Below are 21946 nucleotides of genomic sequence, written 5' to 3' on the forward strand. Positions count from 1 at the left end.
ATCTCTAAAAGTCTTTCACATTGACAGACAGATGTACATGTATATGAGTAAGTCGACTGTTGTTTTATGGTGATCAAGAATGTATATTTATATACTTTATATATATACTTCATGGGCTCGGGCATGCTTTCTTGCGCCTGTCACAGGCTTTTGCACAACTTAATTATACCCTTTTACCCATTTTTAATGAGCGAGTTTCAAGAGTTGCAGACTACAAATCGTAGATTTAGCTTTTTTGCACAGTGTAAACACATTGAATACTGCATTCTCGAGGTTAAAAAACCGAGCTGATTTCCTGATTATTAAGCTAGACACGCTCGTACACTCGACTGGAACTTATCTACTTCGATTTCGTAGTATTTATTTTGAATTTTTTTGGGTAGGTGGCGATGTCGTCTGACAATGCAAATGAGCATGCGGCACCCACGGAATGCAAACAATTGCAATGGAAAGTGCAACAGCGACTTGTGAATGCCAATGTCATGGAATGGCTTACAAAATCAAATGATGGCTACACCCAGAAGACGTGGAGGATGGCCCGAGAGGTAGACTGCAGCTGCAAATGCAACTGAAGAAGTTGACCTTTGGTGCAGCAGCAGCAGCATCAGCAGCAGCATCAGCAGCAGCATCAGTTGAAAAGTGAAAACGAGCCGCCGGTTTGGCTTTATCTATTATCTATCGACTGGTTGACAGTTTAGAAAAGGCAGCAAGGCGACATTTATAGTAACGAAGCAAAGACTTAACAGAAAAAAGAAAAAATATATATACTCGTAAATAAAATGCTGAAAGCAGATAGGCAAGCAGGCAAAGCTGCCAGCAACTAGCTGAGATTTGTGCGCATCGCTTACAGCTCGGGACTTGGCTTCAGGTCGTGAAGATGCTGCCATTTATTTAATTTATTTTGCACACCTGCGCCACAGAGAAAGAAAGGCCGACCTAAGCGCTTCTGGTATTCGATGCAGCAGGCGCCTTTTGCATATGTGCATGCATGGGCATAAGTTTTGAAAGCGCCATCATGTTGCAATAAATCAAATTAAACCAATCAAAGCCTATACATGGCTCCCACATGACTATGTTTGGTTCCCAGGCGCGAACAAATGCAAACAGGCGCCCACGTTTAAGTAAAAGTGCATACAGCTAAAACATAACATGGAGAGATGAATTTCGGTTTGAGATGCTGTATTTGAATGCAATTTCACTGCACTCTAACATTCTTCGGTAACATTAATTAACTTATAATTCGCGTGCGTTGCGCTGAAAAACTTTGCAATGAGGCCAGTCGAAAAAGAACATAAACACTTCAAGCAAATTAAAGCGTTGCAATGAGAGAAACAGCAGCAACTAAGAAAGTCGCTTGTCGAACAGAATCCTCTAAGCAGACACAATATCGCAATAATAACAACAACAACAACAACTAACCGACTAACCTAGTAAGCGCAGAACCCGCAAAACGACCTAGACAACTTTACAAGATCGAACTGATTGTCAGTCTGTCTATCTGTCTGTCTCTCTATCTGTCCGTTTCCATCAAAATCATCATTAAATTATTGTTTTTGCGTGCTAACGGCAAAAATTCCAAACAATTGGAATTCAATTTGTCGGCCCTAAACGAAAGACTTGGGCAACGAACTTGACACCACTTATGCACAGCAGTGTAAACAAAAAAAATAAACGCAACAACAAATATAACACGTACACAACACACACACTCACATAGAGAGCTTAACAAGTTGACACAATTTTCTTGGAAGAATGAAGAATAAAAAGAAGAATTCAAATTTTTTGATACGTCGTCAGAGACTTTTGTTTGTTGTTGTTTGTTTTTGAGTTTTTGTGTGTTTCTTTTAGAAAGTTGTTTCCATTTCACATATTTAAAGATTCCATTTTCGATTTTTACGATGTGCCTTGGCGTTTTATGATTAATTTATTTAATTTTTTTTTATCCAAAAAGATTGCGACTCAAGAAATCACCTTCGGTTCGATATCGGTATCGGTATCACTATGTATATGTATATCTATATCTGTATCAGTATCGCCTTGGCCCGTTTATTTGCTGTTCGGTAAACAAGCCGAAGAATTGTCAAACGCTTTAAGCGACTAATTTTCACTTTTTATGTCTACCACTCTGTTGCTGTTGATGGGTAGGCAAATTTTCTCAGATTTCACACGCGCCTTAATTTAGCAGCTTTTAGCTGCGATTTTCTACTTCTCGCCGCGAGCGAAAGAGAGCGCGAGAGAGAGTTGAACACCAGATCTGTTTAGAAAGAGAGTAGAGCAAAACTTGAACTTGAATTGTTTTGCCTTGTGCACAGCTTTGCCAGCTTGCACGTCTTAACGCTTTCAACACTCGCCGCCGACTGTTTTCTGTTAACGGCCTCCGTTTTAGTCTCAGTCTCTGGCTTAACTGCTACTGCTGCTGCTGACTGCTGGTTCTTCTGCCTTTGGCTGCTTGCAATTTGTGGCCGCGACGTGTTTGCATTAAAATTGCCAATTGTCTAATTGCCTTTGCTGCCTTTACTGCTTGTGCTGCTCAATACAGTTCGCTGAACCGTTAGTTGGAATTTAATTCAACATATCATAATTTGTTAAAGAGCGCTCTCGTAATGCGGAAGCCTTTATCCACGCCTCATTACAAAGTTCGTGTCTTAAGTCTTTTGTTTTATTTCTTTTTCATTTTTTTTTTTGGAGTGGGTCAGGAAGCAAACACAGTTCGTGCGCCCTAACGGAAGCCCAAACCAATTTGCATAGATAAATAGCCGATAGCTATAACTATTTGGCTAAACAGGTTAGCTGGCTGCAATATTCAATCATATTCAATCAGCCTCGCGCCTCGTCAGGGTTCAAGCGTCAATCAATTTGGCAAACAAGCTGCCAAACTTTCGTTTTGCCCAAAATAGCCGCGGGCCAAGAGTTTAACTGCACAGTTAGCGCCTCTGCCAACTGCAACGGCATATTTAGTTGGCTTTTTTCTTTGCGGTTATTGCACGATTAATGTTCGCCTTTAGGGGTGTTTCGCTTTTGTGCACTTTATGGTTATTTCTTTATCATTTAAAGGGGGAGGGGGGTCCCCAAATTAGATTAAAGACTTGTGCTTTAGTTCGCACCTGCTCCACACTTCAATGACCACTCAAAATTTCCTTCTTCACACTTTCTTGGTTAACCACAGTGGCAAAACGGCAGCATTTTCTTTTCTATTTCGTTTTTTTTCACGCAATGCGTTTCAGCTGTTTAAGCCACATACGCACATTTAACCATGTTATCGCATCGCTGGCTTTTTATTTTATTGCAGCGTCATCAATCAGCTTGAGTCAAGTGACTTTTCAGCGAAGAAAACTTTTCCGCTAACCATTTTCATTGGCCATAAAAAAAATACCAACAATCAACAATACTTATTTGCAATCTACTGTCAAGCATTGTTGTTATTGTTGTTAGCAGCAGTTATCATTTTTATCCTCTGATTGATGACATCATTATCTCAGTTCCTCAATTGTGCAATAGTGGTTAAAATAAGTGAACTTCAACAAGCATTTGCTCATTAATATGCAGTCTAAATGCATGCCGAATGCTTAATTATGCATTGAGACTAGTTTAGAATATGCTTGGCACTAATGATGCCAGCTTCTTCCGCGATGGCGATTCCTCAAGGTAATTAAACTTCGGCTATAATTATTCCGCTCGACTGAGCTGAAGTCGATAAATGTTTGAATTTGATTCAAGTTTTTTAACGGCTTTCAAATTGGGGCTAACTCAAAAGAGCCAACAGCAAAAAACGGAACCAGTTTGTGGTTGCCAGCTAGTTAAAAAATGTTGGAAGGTGGCAGCCTTATAGGCAAGTAAACAGCGTTGCCAGCTAGGCAGAAAAAGATAACAAAATGTTGAATCTTGTTATTTTGGGCCATTATTGAATTTATAAAACTTATATTTAAATTAACTGAAAAATATATTTTTAATTTGTACTTTTTTAGCCCGCAATTAAATAAAAGAAAATTCATTTTGGTGTAACTATAATTATTATATATTTTGTGTTTAATTTATTTTGTACAATTATGTATTTCTATATAGATAACAATAAAATTAAGTCGTATGCGTATATATTCTATAGAGATACATATATATATACATATATATCAAAAACTAAACTTTTGTGCCATATTGCGGTGCAGTCAACTGGACTAAAGACTACGGTTAAGGTTAAAGCGGCTCAACATGTGGGAAAATGAATTTTAGATACAGACTAGAAGAACTAACTGACTAATATCAACTAAGCACAAGTAGCGCCATTCATTAAATATACAGCCTAAATGGTAAATCATAATAAACAATTGCATACGCAAAAACAAATATATATAGATAAATATATATATACAAAAGAGCTCGCAAAAAGCCGCTGGCAACCGAAAACGTACGAGGGGAGAATAGATACAAAGATAGAAGATACAAATAATACTGCTCGACAAGCACGCGAATTTCGAATTAATATGAATTTTGGGGTATGCGAATAAGCCTGATCCTACATATACATTATTTAGTTGGTTGGCAATGGCGAAGTGGTGGTTTGTAATTGGATGCTAATGTGATGTTGGTGGTGCTGTTCTTTTTTCGTTTTTTTTTTTTGAGGTTGGTGGTGTGGGTGGGGGTGTTGCAGTCAACGTCATATCTCGCACTCGAACTCCGAAATACGATGATTGAAGTAGACAACGCCATGCTCGAGATCCTCGCTGAAACCACTGACGTCCATATAGTCGGAGGCGGCGGAATCATCGTCGACCCACTTGTGCAGCGATCGAGTGATCTCCAGACGCGCCTGCGCGAACGAGGGTCGCATGTGTGGATCCTTGTGCCAGCAGCGCGACATCAGATTGTAGAACTCGTGCCGGCTCTCCTTGGGCAGCTCCGGTCGCTGGCCCTGTGGTACACGGCGTATGACCTCCCGTCCCGTCAGGTGAGAGTACGGCGTGGAGCCTAGGAGTATGGAGTAATTAGTAAAAACCAAGTAACATCGTTGCAGTATGAGTGGAAAAGAGTTGGGAAAGAGTTTTCGTTGAGTGTGCCAGAAAAATCAAATAAGATCTTTGCAGGATAAGTGGAAAAGATTTGTGAAAGAGCTTGCTATGGCTATGTCATGGAAATCAAGTCAGATCAAGCTATCATAAGTTCTATAAATTATTTAACGTGGACTGCTCATAAACATTTCAAGTTTCTAATCTTGAATAGATACTCAATCGGAAACAGAGCTAATAAAATATAGTCCTACCCAGCGTGGCAATCTCCCAGAGGACAATGCCAAAGGCCCAGATGTCCGTTTCGGTGGTGAACATGTGAAATTGGAGACTCTCCGGCGCCATCCAGCGTATGGGAAGTGCATGCCGCTTGCCAATCGTGTCGTGGCCATGCGACTTCTTCTCGGAGTGCGCCTGATCCTTGGAGCAGTGCTGGCCAGTCTGGCCGAAGGTGTGCTGCCAGTGCTGCAGAATGTAGCGACTGCCAAAGTCGAACTTAAACTTTTGCGCATTGCTGCGCAGCATATCGTTGGCGGCATTCTTCTCCTGTTCCTTACGCATCCGCTCCGCATCCAGATCAATGGACATGCCAAAATCACAGATCTTGCACATGCCATTGTGGTCCAGCAGCACATTGCGTGCCGCCATATCGCGATGCACAATCTGTGAAAGGGTGGATTAATATTGCTGATATTTTGATATTCACTGGAGTCTCTCTACTCACCCTGTGCCCGGCAATGTACTCCATGCCGCAGGCAATGTCCAGAGCAAAGCCTGCCAAGGTGCGCGGCGAGAGCGGCGCCAGACTGCGTCCACCCGGCACCGATGCCGGCAGAATATTCGTTGCACTTCGAGCTGCCCGCAGCAGGGATAAAAGACGTCCTCGCATCGCATACTCCATAATTATCATATGGGGCTCTGTATACAAATATTTACAAGTCGAGATTAGCAAAATTATAGTGGGAGTAATCTAGTTGAGGTGTTTTCATTTGGGGTTATGGAGAAGTCAGGTTTAATCTGGAAAGTTCTGGTATATTGAACATGAAATTCGCATTAGAATCACGTTTCCAACTTGATATGTGGAATTAACCTAGAGTTCAAAACATGTTAAAAAAAACCTGATTTTTGAAAATCTGTTAAGTTTTGATAAAGTTATGGCGTGGGGAAGCTCAGGCCATATATTTTGACAAAGTTATAGTTTAGTTGATGGGATCTTCCTTTCTACCTATTAAAACTAATTGCAGGGTATACAAATACAAATTTCGACAACTTCATTACGCACCGCTTTCGACACAGGCACCCAGTAGGGTGACCACATTCTGATGGGAGCCCAGCTTGCGCATAATGCTTGCCTCATCCTTGAGGCTAACCTGAGCGCTGCAGGCTCTGATTGTTTTGACGGCAACGATGCGTGTGGCACCAAAATGACCACTGAGGTCATCCGCTTCCGCTTTCCACACCTGCCCAAAGTTGCCTTCACCAAGCAGACTCTTCAAACGGATATTGCTGCGATCAAATTCATGAAATTCGCTGGCCAGCGAAGTTTTGTCCTCATAACGATTGTGATTGGTGTCCCTGATGTGTTGTTGCTGTTGTTGTTGCTGCTGCTGCTGTTGCTGCTGCTGGGCGTTAGAAATAGGCATGGTTTGCTGATGATGATCCACCTCGTCTTCGTCGTGCTCCAGCTGATACTTGGAGTCGACTTTCTTGACCGGGCTAATCGGCAGCTGATCGGCAATGCAAATGTCAAAGACATCATCTTGTTTGGTTTGGCGTCGCACCAAATAGTTGCGCACCAAATAGAGTACAATGGCCACGAGTGGCACCACACCCACCGCCACCAGCACCAGTGTGACCAGATTCATGCGCCGCATCTCCAAGCCCACATCCCGATCATCTGCTATCGCTGTGGAACTGATGTCCATTGGACCCGCAGAGGAAGTCGAAGAAGATTCCACAATTCCTATATAAATATTGCCAGTGGCAGCTGTTGTTGGTGGTGCTGGTGCTGCTGTTGTTGTTGTGCTGCTGGTGGTGCGTGGATTGACCGTGGAACGCACCGAACTTAGCACAGTGGTGCGTAGTATCTTTGAGTTGGAGCTGGAGTCGGTGGTGGTGCGTGGTGCCTCACAGTTGGCGGTGCTATTGCAAAAGATTATCAAATTATTCTGATCCTCAATGTTGATTTCTTTGGTCAGAGATGGACCCAAGGCGCGCAATCTTTCCGTATCCTCTTCAATGATGGTTTTGGGTTTGCTCTGCACGGGTTGAGTGGTTGAGGTGGATGTGCTGGTTGGTGTAGGTGTAGTTGTTGTGGTTGTGGTTGTGCTTGTCGTAGGAGTTGGTGTGGTTGTAGTTGTTGTTGTGGTTGTTGTCGTTGTTGTTGCTGTTGTTGTGCTACTTGTCGTTGGCTTCCTGGTGGTCAAAGGTATCGCTGTGGTGGTGGTGGTACTGCTGCTAGTAGTGCTGGTAGTGGTACTCGCTGTTGATGTACTTGTCGTGGTGGTTGAGCTCTCCGTTTTTAGTTCAGGCTGCAACACAGTTGTCTCCTCCTCCGCGCTCAGCACAGTGATGATAAGTGGTGTCGACGATGTTTGTGGTTTGCTGGCAGCCAAGCGTCGCACTACGACAGGTTTGACCAGCTCTGGACTCGTCTCTGGCTGGCTCTTTTGTTCCACTGAAGTCTCCGTTAGACCCGCTGTGGGTCGACCAGAGCCCACATAGCGTGTACGACTGATGGGTGATGCAGTGGTGGGCACCACACCACGTTCACGCATGTGGTATTTGTAGCGGCTGCGACTACGCTCCACAGCGGTTAGCGGACGACGCGTGGAGATGGTGGGTGGTGCTGTCAACTCCAGCGGCGATGCAGTGGTTGTGGTAGTGGTGCTGCTGCCGACAGAGACTTCGAGTACGCGTGGATGCTGGTCATCGCCAGCGGCTGCTGTGATGGTCAAGGCGCCCGGCTTAATTGGCGGCAACTTGGCACCAAAATACAGATAAGGCTGCAGTCCATCATTATCATCCAGCTCCTCCTCCTCCTCATCCTCCAGGGAGGTGGGTGCAAGTGTAACGCTGACCACCGCTGGCTTGACACGACCACGTTGCTTGGCCACCACCGCAGATTTGGCCACATCTGCAATGTGGTTGAGGGTATCATTCTGTTCCTTGGCCACCACAAAGAGACCATGCGACGATTCGTCGCTGAAGAGAATCTCGTTGGTATCACGTTCTCCGGTGGAAACACTGGCCTTGCTGGGCGCACGCAGCACCACCGAACTGTTGTTGTTGGCTATGCTGCCCGCCATTGCCATGCGGGTGAAATTGGCGCATTGTCGCATACAGCTGGCGGTGGTGCGGCGTGTGAAATTCTTGGTGCAATTGCGTATGCAAACTGTGCGTGGATCACTCGGTGATTTCGAGGTGCTCTCCACAGCAGCAGCAGCAGCAGCTGCCGGCGATGTGGCACTGCGGCCGGTGGTGCCGATGCGCGTGCGAAAACCACCACGATGCAAGGCGGAGCGACGAGCCGCCAAAACATTCATCAATTTACGTTCACGCTCCTGCGCCGAATTGTGTGGTGCAATCGAGGGTCGATTGCCGCCGCCAGCGGGTCGATAAGTGGTCGGCTTCTCGGCAACCACATCTGCAAGAGAGGAGAGAGAGCAGAGAGTGGGGCAACGATTAGTACGCAACGCTTAAGAGCTCCTCGAGGTTCTTGTTACCAAGTCGCAGTCGGATACTTGATGCCAGAATCGTGACGCGATTGGAAAAATAAAACACAATCTCGATTGTGAATTGGCAGTGGGGAAAAATAAACATTGTGCGTTCGCCAAACAAAAGCGCTAAATAAACAGAAAAACACATAAACCGAAACGAGTTCTGTTTAGTTTGGTTTCAATTCGATGGCCAACTTGACAACTGCCCAACAGAGGCGGGTCGCCTTTCAGCCAAGTTAAGTGGTGCGTTTTTCGCTACCCAAGCATAAATTATTAAATATTCTGTTGCGCAACGTTGAACGCATTTAAAAGCTGTCAAAAAATATATATATACATGGAATGTAGTTTGGAAAATCAACACTTATTAATCAACTTAACTCGACTAGAGTTTTTCAACTTTGAAATATCTGCAAATCAGCGCTTACTCAACTTTAACCCATGCCTGGCCACTGTACCTGCCTGCGTACAGCAAATTTAGCACATTCAAATTGCTGTATTTTCAAGCAGAAACTCATTTTACACAATTCAATTGCTCAATGGAGGCAATTCGGGTTAACGAATAATGTTATTTAAAAATCTGATTTATTTTCATATTACTCTGCAGATTTTTTCGTAGTTTTAGCTTGCCAGTGTACATTTGACGGCATTTGAAGCGTGTCGCTTTATAATAAACAATCAGTTCACTTATTATACATACTAAAAGACGAAGTCCCAAAGAGTTTTTCAGCTAAAAAAAACTTTAATTTGAAGTTGTGCATTATTTTGCAATAAAACTAAACATATTAACTTCATGGTTTAACATTTTAAAGGGTCTTGGCTACGAAAATGGAGTTTTGAATGAACTTGATTTGATTTAAGTCACATTAAAAACTAGAGTAAAATTAAGTTCATTCAAAATTCCCTGCCTTGCCCACTTTTAAAGCAGATTACAAATTAAAGTCAAATTAAGTTCATTCAAAATTCCCTGCCCTGCCCACATTTAAAGCAGACACTTATACGATTAAAAATTTGAGTCTAATTAAATTCATTCATAATATTGTTAAACATCAGTGGGCCAAAGATAATTAATCTGTCTAATTTAGCCTAGAAATAGTTTTATAATGTGACCGAACTGTGCACGAACTGATTCACAATTAGCCAAGTAGCCTCTTGACATGTTGGCGCCGTGAGGCAGCTGAGGCAGCTGAGTAATTAGTTAAGCACAAATTGGAGGCGACTATGCTATGCTATTGTGCCCCTTGAGCGAAACAGCTGCCCATTGTGCATTTTGCATTTGGTAGTGGGTTTTTTGTTGTTGTGTTTTTTGGCCAAATCTCATTCTGTTGTAGGCCCATGAATCATTGTGGCGATTATCAAGCGGCTGCTTGCACAATTGTTTAATTTTCACGTTGCCATTAAAAAAAACTGCCAAAAAAAAAACACAACCAACAATGTTAACAAACACACACAAACACACAATTCGCTGCTGTCTGTTGCTGTTGCTGTTTGTTGTTTCAGTTGCTGTGTTTTTTTCACAAGCATTTAGTTCATTGGCTTGCAGTTTAGGCCAAGGTTAGGCCTGGCATCTCGAGCGCAGTGCAGCGACTAGAACAAGAGACAAAACTCGCTGCTGCCGCCTTTTGGCCAATTGTTTTTTGTTATTTCATTTTTTTTTTTGCTTAACTCTTGCATTTGAATTTGTCGAATTTTGGATAACGCTCGATGGAGTGTATTTTACAACACTGTTTAACAGTGCCCCATTTGGGCGTCTCGTCACGTCGCATTGCTGCCTTCAACAGAACCCACAACAACAACAACAACAATGGCAACACCAACAATAACAGCAACGGCAAAATAGCAACAACAACTTTGAACTGCGACTGCCATTTTTGCTCTGTGTTGCGAGACGCGGGCGTTTGCTGTGCCTACCTATGGGGAATACCCTTACTGAAGGAGTGTTGACTATCTTAATTGATTTGGAAAGATTTTATCTATAATAGGAGAATAATAATGGGATAATTTGCTTTTAACTGAGACTAGTCTTCGATTATTTGAAGTAAATCTTTATTCAAATTTATGAAAACAAAGAATGAGTAAGGGAAAGCAAAGTGGCCAAAGTGTAATAAGCCATCGGTGTATTCTTAGCCACAATCGCTTTTTTGTAGCCGCTATTGCTGTCATTGTGGTGGTGCTGGTGTTTGTGCTGGTGGTGCAAGCCAGGCAAACGTCAAACCACTTGGCCGCGCCACTTCTTGGCATTAGCTATGCTGCCATTGCTGCCGCTGTGACCATCGTCACCGAAGTTGTTGTTGCTGTTGCTGTTGCTGCTTGGCATGCGTTGTGGAATTTTAATTTGATTTTAGCCATAGACACGATTTGGTTTTTGGGCAGCGGCAACTGCACGAAGCTAACCAAAACCGAGTCACAAAAAAAAAAAAAAAAAAAAAAACGAGCGCTTTTGATTCAACAGAATTCTCCCGATTCTTATTTGGCCAATACCAAATTCTAAGCAGCTTAACACTCGAGTGCTTACACAATGTCCAAAGAAGAAAACGAAAAATTATTAATCTTCAAGATGAGCCGTGACTAATGTCAATATTTGCTCAAAACATGCTACCAGAATTTGTTTGACTGTTGATGTGAAATTTAATTACTGCCAATTTGACTGATCATCACACACAATCCACGAGCAGTGGTTCTAAGCCAACTTTATTTACTTATTTTTTTGTTATTGCCCTTCACTTGGACAAAAACATCAAGGCTCCCACCAGCTACCGTGCATGGCCACTGGCTTTGGGCCATTGGATGATTTGCCGTAGAATTAAATTCAAGTTTTAATTACTCGTAATAATACTCGTACTTTAAGCACAAACAATTGAATACGGTTTGAGTACTCATTAGTGTGGCGAACTTATATATATACGTATATATATACAGACAGCAAGCACTTGTCAGCTATTAATGCGATTCAATGAATCGCATGTCTTTTCTTTAGAACTTTTAATTGAATGTGAATAACAAACACGAGTGGGCAGCTAACTGACTTTTGTGCCCGTCAACTTGGCTAATTAGCGGATAAAAGGCTGGCCTGACAAATGACAAAAACACACAATGCGCACTAAAATTGACTAAAATTCACTGGATTTTAATGGTGTCACTTACAAATGTTATGAAATCCCCCTTTTTGACACAATTATCAATCATACGCAACGTTGCGCATTGTCCAAATTAATACAAAAAAAAGCAGGGAAAAATTTCGCCAGTGTTGACTACAACTAATTGTATTTTAAATTTTTGCTAATCACAGCGAAAAAAAAATTTACATAATATAAGTATTCACAAAAATATGACACAGCGCAAAAATAGAAATCCAATTTTTCTCAGAATTGTTTGCAAATGCAAAACTGAAAGTTAAGAATTGAAGAGGGGAGAGGGGATTACAGAGAGAGGGGGGGAGGGGGAGGGTGAGGGTGAGAGACTCCACTCTTAATTCTCAGCTAAATTTAATGCCATTGCTTCCAACAAATTTGGCCCTGAAAGCGAGCTTGGTCATTGTTTGGCATACAAATTGTGACTAATTGTGAATCATTTCCGCACCACACAAATCAAAGCAACAACTAAAGGCAGCAACAACAACAACTACAACAACAGCAAGTTGAGTAAAAACTTTCATTAATTCATTGGCACTAATTCACGTGTTGGCTGTTCCAGCTCCAGCTTCACTTTTGCTTTTTTGTTTTCTTCTTCAGAAATACGTACAAAATTTTTAAATGCCGCCTTGGCCACAAAAAACTTTCTCTGCGCGCTTTCGTTGCAGTTTTTGTTGTATTTTTCTCGTATTTTTGTTGCATTGCACTTTTCGTTTTGTATTTGTTTTTTTTTTTTCTTTTTTGGTGCACCCTACGGCGCATTGCTGGCCAAATGCATGTGCATGGATTGGCTATAACTTGTTTTTGGCCGACACGTTTTCGGTGGAGACCGAAACGATCGAAAGCATTTCTAATGTGAAATCGAAACATGCAACTAAATAAAATGCCAAAAGCGGCCGTAGCAACAAGCAACAAGCAACAAGCAGCAAGCATAACGGGAGCAGGGCGGACGTACAGTGGAGCAACTCTACAGGCGACACTGCCATAGTTGGTAGTTCATGTGCGTGACATTTTGCCTTAACTGGAGACACAGAGAGAGAGAGATAGATGGAATTGGAATTGATGCAGCTCAAGTTGGGCCTGGTTTGCCGTAGGTGCAGTTGCATATATTATGCAGGAAATGTTTCTCTGTTGCCAAACGTGAGAAAGTTGCAGCTACCAAATGGCAAAGGTAGAAATAAAATAAAAAAATAAAAAATAGCAAAACTCTTTTGCGGAAATACAAGCTTTTTAAGAGTTGTCGTGAAATGCCGCTAAATGTTCGTTTGGTGATTTTTGTTTTGTTTTTATTTAAATGCTTCCTGGTTGTGCATTAACCCTTGGCTGGGCAGCCTTGTTCACAGCATTTTGACCCAACTGTTGCTGTTGCCTTACTGACCCGCACCGAAATGGGTGTGTTTTTTGCTGTTTTTCTTTTTTGTTAGCTAAATGCTTAACGACGTCAGCAATATAAGTGAAATAACAGCCACATTGGATAATTGCAAGTATCTTTTTTTTTTTTGTGATTCGTTTGAGGCTTCCGTTTATTTGTTTTGACTTTGGCTTTGGCTTTACGAATTCAGTGCGAGTCGCTTGGCTCGCTCGGTCTGAAAAGTATTCAATATGCCCCCGCACAACATATTGTTGTTGTGCATTGAGGCGTTGCAAATGGCTGAGGGGCGTGTCACATGCTCGTCATCATCAGCCAACAACAAGGGGCAGCGGCAGCAGAGGCAGCAGCAGCTTGTTGCACAGTTTTACGCAACTGCAAGCTGATTTTTCAGCGTGTGTTTTATTTTTTGTAAACCCTTTTTTTTGTTGGTTTTGGTTTGACCCGCCTGCAACTTTGGCATCATTAGTTTTGGCCCGGCTTTCTTTCTCTTGTGCCACAAATTAAGTGTAGACCCCCCTCCCAATTCAACTAAATCATGTAAGCTCCCAGCGCTTACATAACTCCCCCCTTTTTGGACTTTGGGTCAGCGTCGTTTAATTAATCACATGCCATCAAATCGAAGGGGAGGTGAGGAAGAAAATGAATGAAAATTGACAAAATGAGGAGTCCAAAAAGTGGAGTTCAATCAACTGGTCGCTTGTTCGTTTGAATTAGCCGCATTTTGCAACGCTACAGAGACTAATGAAAATGAAATTAAAAAACATTTTATGTAAACAACCAAAAATGCCAAAAAAACAAAAAAAAACTCAAAAAAACACAAAACAGCAAAATAGCAAAAAGCGAAACCAAAGCCAACTAAAAATCGCCAATAGTTTTTTTAATAGCCGCTGTGAACCGCACACAAATTACGCGTTTCATTTCCTTTTCCTTCATGCGCTCAACAAACAACCGCAAAATAATCATTTTAAATGCGCTTTTAAATGAAAAATTACTTTGCAAAAGGGAGCGGAATTCTCTGGCGAATTACATGAAAATTTATATGGTGTTTAGGGAAAAGTCTGAAAAACTCCTAGAAAGTTGCAAAGAAGATAAAAACTTTCGCTTGGTTTTAAGTAGCTACAAAAACAACAACAAAATGGGTACTTCAAGCTGCAATAAAGCGTAAAGAAAAACACTAATATTTATATTGATTATTTGTTGTTGTTTTTTTTAAGTACAAACAGAAAACACGTAACGCGGCAGCCATCGTTGCAAGAGATTCACACAAATACTCGAACAGTTACGTCTGACTGCAGAGGGGATTTAGGGCGAAGGGGGAATGTGTCTGTACGGGGAGTGGCCTAAATCATATATCTCTTGGCTACCTAACAGACGTAATGCAGCAGCTGGAATTTGTATGCCCTGTAAAAAAGGCAATAAGCGCAGTGACTGCTTAAGCTAAAGAGATGGGAAAACATCGAGGAAAATATCGAATATTTGTAAATAATAATAAAATAAGAATATTTTCATTTATCGATAAGTCAATCTGTCAGATAACATAGGCGTTGGTATGTAAACCTTTTAGAGACTAGTTAAACTAAAGAGTTAAAAGAGTTATTACATTCAGAAGAAGTATATTTTCATTTACTGTAATTCTGTATCATATTGAATAGAAGTGTAATATCGATTTTCTTTAAAGAATCGAAGATTTATTAATTTATTTTGAAACCTGGTAGCAGGGTATCTTTTAGTTAGGTATTCTCTCGCTAACTCACTTGCTCTTTTGTGATATGGCCTAAGACAATGAATCATAACCACTTACACAGTGTATACATACATCTATATAGCTACACCCACTTAAGTGCCGCCAAACCAAAAGTAGAAAAAAACCGCAGCTTCAACTAAAATTGGCAATCGTACAGCGTATATAACGTATGTGGCATGCCGCCCACATTGCGCATACGCCAGGCGGTACGAAGCGACAACGCCGATTTTGTGTTGCACATGCAGCACGAAAATTGCAGACGTTGCTGTTGGTTGTTGCAGTTTTTGCAAGCACTGCACTTGGCAGAGCTAGTTGGTTGACTGGCTGGTTAACCGAACTGCTATGTTGCCAGTTTTCTTTTGCCTGTTGACTTTTCTGATTTCTTGAGGCGCTCCTCTGCCTCTTCGCCATCAACTTCTGCTTGAAGCCAACGCTTGAAGACGCCTGGTAAATGTGTCGGAAGATTACGCAATGAACGCACATGAGCAGCAGCAACAAACAGGCAGACAAACAAACAAACAGACAAACAGAGAGACGAACAAAGAGACGAATGGACAGACAATCAACAGGTAAATGTAATGAGCACACACACACACAGGCAGCAAAGGAGGCAACAAAGAGTGGCAAGTTCCACCAATATTGATATTTTTGTTGAGGATTTTGCTTTTTAACTGTTGGCTGTTGGCTAGTTTGAGTTCAACCTCAAGTGACACCTACAACAACAACAGCTACAGCTACAGCAACAACAACAACAGCCAGCGAACTTCGACTGAAGAACTGCATTTCGTAACTTTGGCGAGGTGTTAAAAATATCAAAAAATAAAAATACATATATGCATATATATAAATACATATATTCATGCAGTAGCGGGAGAGATTTTAACCAAAAAACAAAACAAAAAATAAAGCAGAAATAATCAAAATGCATTAAACTTTTGTTTAGTTGGGAGTTTTTTTTTTTTTTTTTTTTTTTGTTTATTGCTCTCTGGCCATAACCAGTTTATGTAAGCTTGGGTAACATCATGAAAGAGTAGCCCCAAGTCAGCTCATGAATAAACATGCATAAATACATAAATTTCAAACAATATTTTTTTGTTCAGGTGAAAATGCAGGCCTTGGCAACTAGGCCTAAACAACAGCAACAGCAACAACGATAACGACCACAGCAAACCCCCTGTTCAAAGACAATTGACGCCCACGAAACTAACAAAGTAATTGCTCATAAAAATACTTGATAGAAATAACATTTAAGCATATATGTGAACGCCATGGACAAAAAATGGCTAAAGCGTCTAAAGTACACAGCTGAAGTTTGGCCTAAAGTTCACTTGCAACAGACAATCAAGCATGGAAAAGGAAGGCTATTTGCAGCATGCCGAAGTCATCAAAATGTGTATTTATTTTTTTTATATTTATTTTTTGTTGAGATTTTAACAAGAGCATGCAAAATCAACATAGATTTTGATCTCTCTTTGAATATATAGTCGTGTGCTAGGGCTTTAGATAAACGAGTCAATAATAAATACTGTTGTAGATACTTGGCCAAATAGAAGTACTGCAAACAACAAGCTTGAAGAAGAAACCACTTAGAGCCCCCATTTGACTAACGACTGTCTTTCAAATGCAAGAGATTAGCCAATGCCAAAACTTGTTGTTGTTTTAGTTGTTGTTGTTGTCTCTTCTGCCGCACTTTCAGCTGGCCAATTGTATTTCTTTGCAGCCAGCCAACTCTTGCGGAGCTTTTATTGCGCCGCTTGTTGCTGCTGGCAGTTGGTCAATAATTGGCAAAGATTTATTTCGGCCAATTTTCCGAAACGCGGCCCATAATTTTACCTGGCCAAAGGGGCGCTGTTGCTGTTGCATTGTACACTCAGCAAATAAAATCTACCTGCATTTTAGAAGTTCGTCCCCAAAACAATTAAGTTTCTCTTGTTTTTTTTCAAACAATTTTAAAATAATAAGAAAAAACTTGTCTAACAATTCGAAGGGTTTGCCCTAAATCGGCAACTACAAAGATATGTTGTCTTTTTATAATTTTTTACAAATATTTTCAAATGAGTTAAAAAAAATTGAAGTGCAAACTTTCATTTTTATAAAATTCAGAGCGATATTTTCTCTGAGTGTAAGTGCAACTCTTCAAAGTCGCATGTGCAATATGTGTTATAAGAAATCTACTTACCCACATCGCTGGCGCTCAAAATTTCTGGCAAACTCGCATTTGGCATTTGGCTTTCGCTGCCAGAAGCAATATTTGCTGTTGCAGTTGCATTGTTTTGTTGCTGTTGATCCCCTTGCTGCTGCTGCTGCTGCTGCTGCTGTCTAATTGCACCATTTGTTGCACTCGTTTGCGTTTCGCTGCCTGTCGTCGATGTCGCCGATGTTGCCGTCGTCTCTGCGAGCGACAACAATGACAATGCCAGCGCCAACAACAACAACCACATCAATGTGCCACAACTCCAAAATGATTCATTGCTTCGATGAATTTTCATCAACGACATCGTTAGCGAAGCATATACCAAAAAGTATATATATATATTTTTGTATCAAAGTTGTTGCTCTGTTTTCTTGTCGGGGTTTTCTTTGTTGTTTTTCTATTTTATTATTTTTTTTTTTTTGTTGCTTTTACTGATTTTCTATCTATCTAGCAGTAGCAGTACCATAAGTTGTTGCTATTGTTCGTTTGCACACTTTTCCACAATTGTTAGTGCGTCGTCGTCGTCGTCTTGCGGTTGCAGTTGCAAATCCAGTTGCCTCTTCCTCCTGTTGCTGCTGTTGCGTGCAATAATTCAAGTCTTGCTGGCGACTTATCTGTGTTGCTGCCTTGGGAAATCGTACGCCTTGCTGCTGCTGCTGCAAATAGTCGGAAATGTGAGAAAAGAGAGTGTTTGCATTAGTGCATTAGTGAAAATCGCTTTGACTTGTTCCCCTGCCAGTTGTTAATCTTAAATGCCAATTAGTTTAAGTTTATTTGAATTTGAATTTGAAAACTGAAAATTGTCTTTCCACATTTAGATACATGCTTAAACGAAGGGCCAAAGCATGAAGAACAAATTGGAACCCTAATAAATATTTCTTAATATATTTAACTAAAATTTAAATATGTCTGTGTGTTTTATAAAGCAATTGAAAGGCTCTTGTTGCGATAGTAAATAGATATGTATCGATATTCTGCCACAGAAACTGTGAGCAGGGACAGTTATCAACAAAAAAAAGAATCTGTGTTTCTTATCCAATTTAAAGGAGTGTTTTACAGTTGATCATTAGATCATCAGATCATTAATATGTCTGGTTAGATTAATTACCAATTCTATTTTACGGCTATCGGAAACAAAACGGGTTATCAATAAAATGAAAGTATTTTAAGTTATTACCTTTTATGGTCTCTGAGAACCATTTGTTCATACAGACAGACACACAGACACACCTAAATCGACTCGACCTTTGATACTGATCCAGAATATATAAAATGTCATCACTTGTGCAATTCGGTTAATTTTTGTGAGTTTAAAGTCTAGTCTAAGAGCATTGCTGTGATCTTTTTGAGTTAAACTAGAACACACACACCAGCTAAAATGTAGTTAATGATTGCACAATAAGATTGAGCAATCTTTCCGAAATTAAGATCTAGCAAATTTTGCTCTTGGGCAGATAACCCAACGAGCTGCTCAATGCTGAGTTGTGTCAGTTAGTTGCCTTGTCTGACGATCTAGCGACCCATTGGCCATCGGAGCGTAGCTTCAAATAGGCACACACAGGCACACACAGGTACACACGCACACTCGCACCGACATCATTATAAGTCACATTAAGTAAGAGTGATAACTGAGGTCGCTGCGCCGGCTCAATAATAAAAGCAACAAAAAACAAAACAACAAAATAGAAACTAATAAAAACACGCATACGCCCAGCTGTACATGGGAATTGACAGTTTGGCGTTTAGCATTTGGCGTTTGTGGCGCACCATTAAATAGGCATAAGCAACTATGAATTTGCTGTGGCTATAAGCAAATCGACTGGCTTTAATGGCAATGTGTGTCATTGCCTGTCGAGAAATCAATTAAACAACAACAAAACGGTTTCGTCGCTTGCGCAAAATTACGTTGTCAAATTTCACTTGATTTTAATTTTGATTTTGGTATGCGGCATAAAACGTTTATAAAATGCAGCTCAAAACTGAATGGGTGTGCCTGGTTGTGTAAAAAATAATAAATAAATATAAAATATACAGTATATAGTATATTATATAAAAGAAATATTATAGAAATTTTTTTTGGCATTTAGACAAATGGCCAAAACCTAATCGGTGGCCAATTGTCATGCAGATGCTAAAGAAGTTTATAAAATGCAGGTCAAATTTGAAGGCCTGGTTGTGTAGAAAATAATAAATACAAATAAAATATTTTATGCATTATACCGAAAAGAAAAATGTTTAGACATTTAGCCAAATGGCCAAAATTAGCCGATGACCAATTGTCATGCAGATGCTAAAGAAGAAGTGGCCAAAACACAAAGCAGTTGCCAACCTATTCATTAGCATTATTCCATCTTCTTTCTATCTATTTTCATTAATCAAAATCCCTTTCACAGAACCCGCGAGTTCAATGATTCCTCTATATTTTTGTTACTTTGGTGCTAGTTTGGCAGCTGCTAGTGATTAATTGTTCAGATATGAAGAGGAAGAAACAGAAAAAGATGCAGAGTCAAGCAGGATGCTTGTAAGAAAACCAAAAGAGATTTGCATGACAGATGCGTGGAACTTAAGATTCTCAAATTATATATTGGCTAACTTATAATTTTAGCTGCGTATATTCTTATGTATTATTATTAAACATTTTTTGCTCATTAATTAACCGTCAACGAAATAACAACAATAGAAAAACCAAAATCGAAATTTAATTATAAGAAAGCCATTTGCCTTTTTTTTACTTTTTACATGGCCAGCGCTTGTTCATGAGTTTGTTTTTTATATACCCTGTATTCATTGCGATTATTAATTGAAATGGGCATTCCAAAATAGAGTCAGTGCACTTTTTATATAAACATTCAACAATTTTTTGCTTATATTATGATGGTATCATATTTTAATAAAATCACCAGATACTTAAAATAGTTTCTTATTTGTAGGACCCATGAGAAAGCCAGCTCAATTTTATTTTTAATACTAAACTTGTTTTTTTCCGAAGAAGAGAGTTCCTAAGGAAACTATTTTTATTGTTTTCTGATATTAATTAAAAATTTGTCATATTTCTCATTACTATTCTGAAAACCTAACTAAATGTGGATCTCCATTGGCGTTTTCAACAGGGTATCAGCTAGTCATTTCATATCCACCATAGCAATCTTACCATATTTTTTTTTTGTATCTTGTGTTATTTTTTTTTTGTAATTTGTTTATAACATCAGCGTTCTAAAGTTAAAAACATGCGCGCAATAAGATTACAAAAACACGGACGGACTCAAGTGAGACTCGGAGAAGCGGCTTAGACAATTACGGCTTTTGACTGTCTTTTTTTTTTTTGTTGGCGGTTTGTGTCATGTTTGGGACTGTTTTGGGTCTGGGTTAAAACTTTGGAGCAGAGCTCAATCAACGTGAACAACAGCGAGCACAGAGCACAGAGCAGAGAACAATTCTGAAGTGCCTGACAATTGGATGACTTTGAGTTTAAAGTAGTAGTTGCTTGTTAGAGTTCTCCAGTTCTGTGTTCTGTTTCAGACCCTGTTCAGTTCTTGATTGTTCGGCTTGATTAAGTGCTGGCAGTTTTGATGGCAAAGACATTTTCGGGTAAGAAAAAAATATTAAAAATAATCGTGCGAAAGAATTTTTGCTGTTGCGACAAGCATCAGAAAAAAAGAAGAAAAAATAAAAACAAACCACCCACTTAAACCTTTCATCATTTTATTTAATTTCTTGTATATGTATAAAGACGCATATTTATCATTTTAGAGCTAGACTGAAATCAGCTTAGTGCCGCCTTTTGTGTTGAACAATGCGCTGTTTAAACATGCGAAATCGTGGGACGAGCTAACAGATGAACAACAAACACGACACGATTTCACAAATAATATCAATACATTTTTATCAATGACAAAATATCTAAAAAGACACATCAAATGTAAACAAGTCTGCTTTAATCCACTTTAAAGTATTGGGCAGCTGGAAAGTAAATTCGCTAAACTCTCGCCATAAATAAACTTAAAGTAAGATGTCACATGCTTAGAAATTTCAACAGTAATTAAGGCATTTAAGCAGTTAGACATAAATTAAATAAATTAATAATTTTGCTATAAATCAATGTTGTGTTTCAGCGTAGAAATATTTGAAAAGAAAAGAGAAATAGAAATAGAAATAAAGCACAACTCGGAATGTTCAGGTGGCAAGAATGTTGCTGTTGTTATGGAACTAATCAATAAGCAGAAGATTTGTTTTAATTACTAGAAAGCCAAGTAGTCGTTGCTGCTAGATGTATATCTATCTAATTATAGACAGGTATCTCAGATTCAACTGGCATATCTAATTGTTGTTGGCCAACCGGGCGCCGACAAAGGTTAGCTTTGGCTGGCCAACAAGTTTCAATTAGCCAGAAAGCTGCTTCCTTCACGACTTACAAAATATACTTATTAAGCTCATAAGCACATCTTCAATTAGACGCATACTTATAGCTCTCTATATATATAGTATATATATATATAAATATATAGCTCGTTCACAATTTGTCAGCCATGAAGGTGAGTCTCCGTGTTTTTGACGTCGTCTCAGTTTTAGTTTCGATTGTTTTAATTCCAAGCCACGCATGACAAAATCGACATCTGCTGATGTCGTCAACTTCCTTTTTGCAGTTTTTATTTTTGTGTAATAAAATAATTATTATGAAGAACAAATATTAAGTAACGCAACAACGATAGTAAAAACAATAAACAGCGAGACAAGCACACAACTTAATAATACAAATAATGCATAGTTTTTAGTCAGAAAGCAGAATTCG

The 21946-nt window shown here is 39.9% G+C and overlaps 1 protein-coding gene across 1 annotated transcript; it reads right to left on the reverse strand.

Annotated features, from left to right (window-relative positions):
- Nucleotides 1-3998: 3998 nt before the first annotated feature.
- Nucleotides 3999-17491, reverse strand: LOC6558708 (mucin-5AC; the record flags this gene model as incomplete). The annotated part of the gene is made up of 5 exons (XM_001983222.2): nucleotides 3999-4962; nucleotides 5255-5663; nucleotides 5725-5918; nucleotides 6283-8646; nucleotides 17143-17491. Coding segments are annotated over 5 exons (3627 nt in total), but the record flags the coding sequence as incomplete, so codon positions are not given.
- Between the last annotated feature and the right edge of the window lie 4455 nt (nucleotides 17492-21946).

The sequence above is a fragment of the Drosophila grimshawi genome, unplaced genomic scaffold (assembly GCF_018153295.1).
Source record: "Drosophila grimshawi isolate 15287-2541.00 unplaced genomic scaffold, ASM1815329v1 contig_44, whole genome shotgun sequence".
Lineage (NCBI taxonomy): Eukaryota > Metazoa > Arthropoda > Insecta > Diptera > Drosophilidae > Drosophila > Drosophila grimshawi.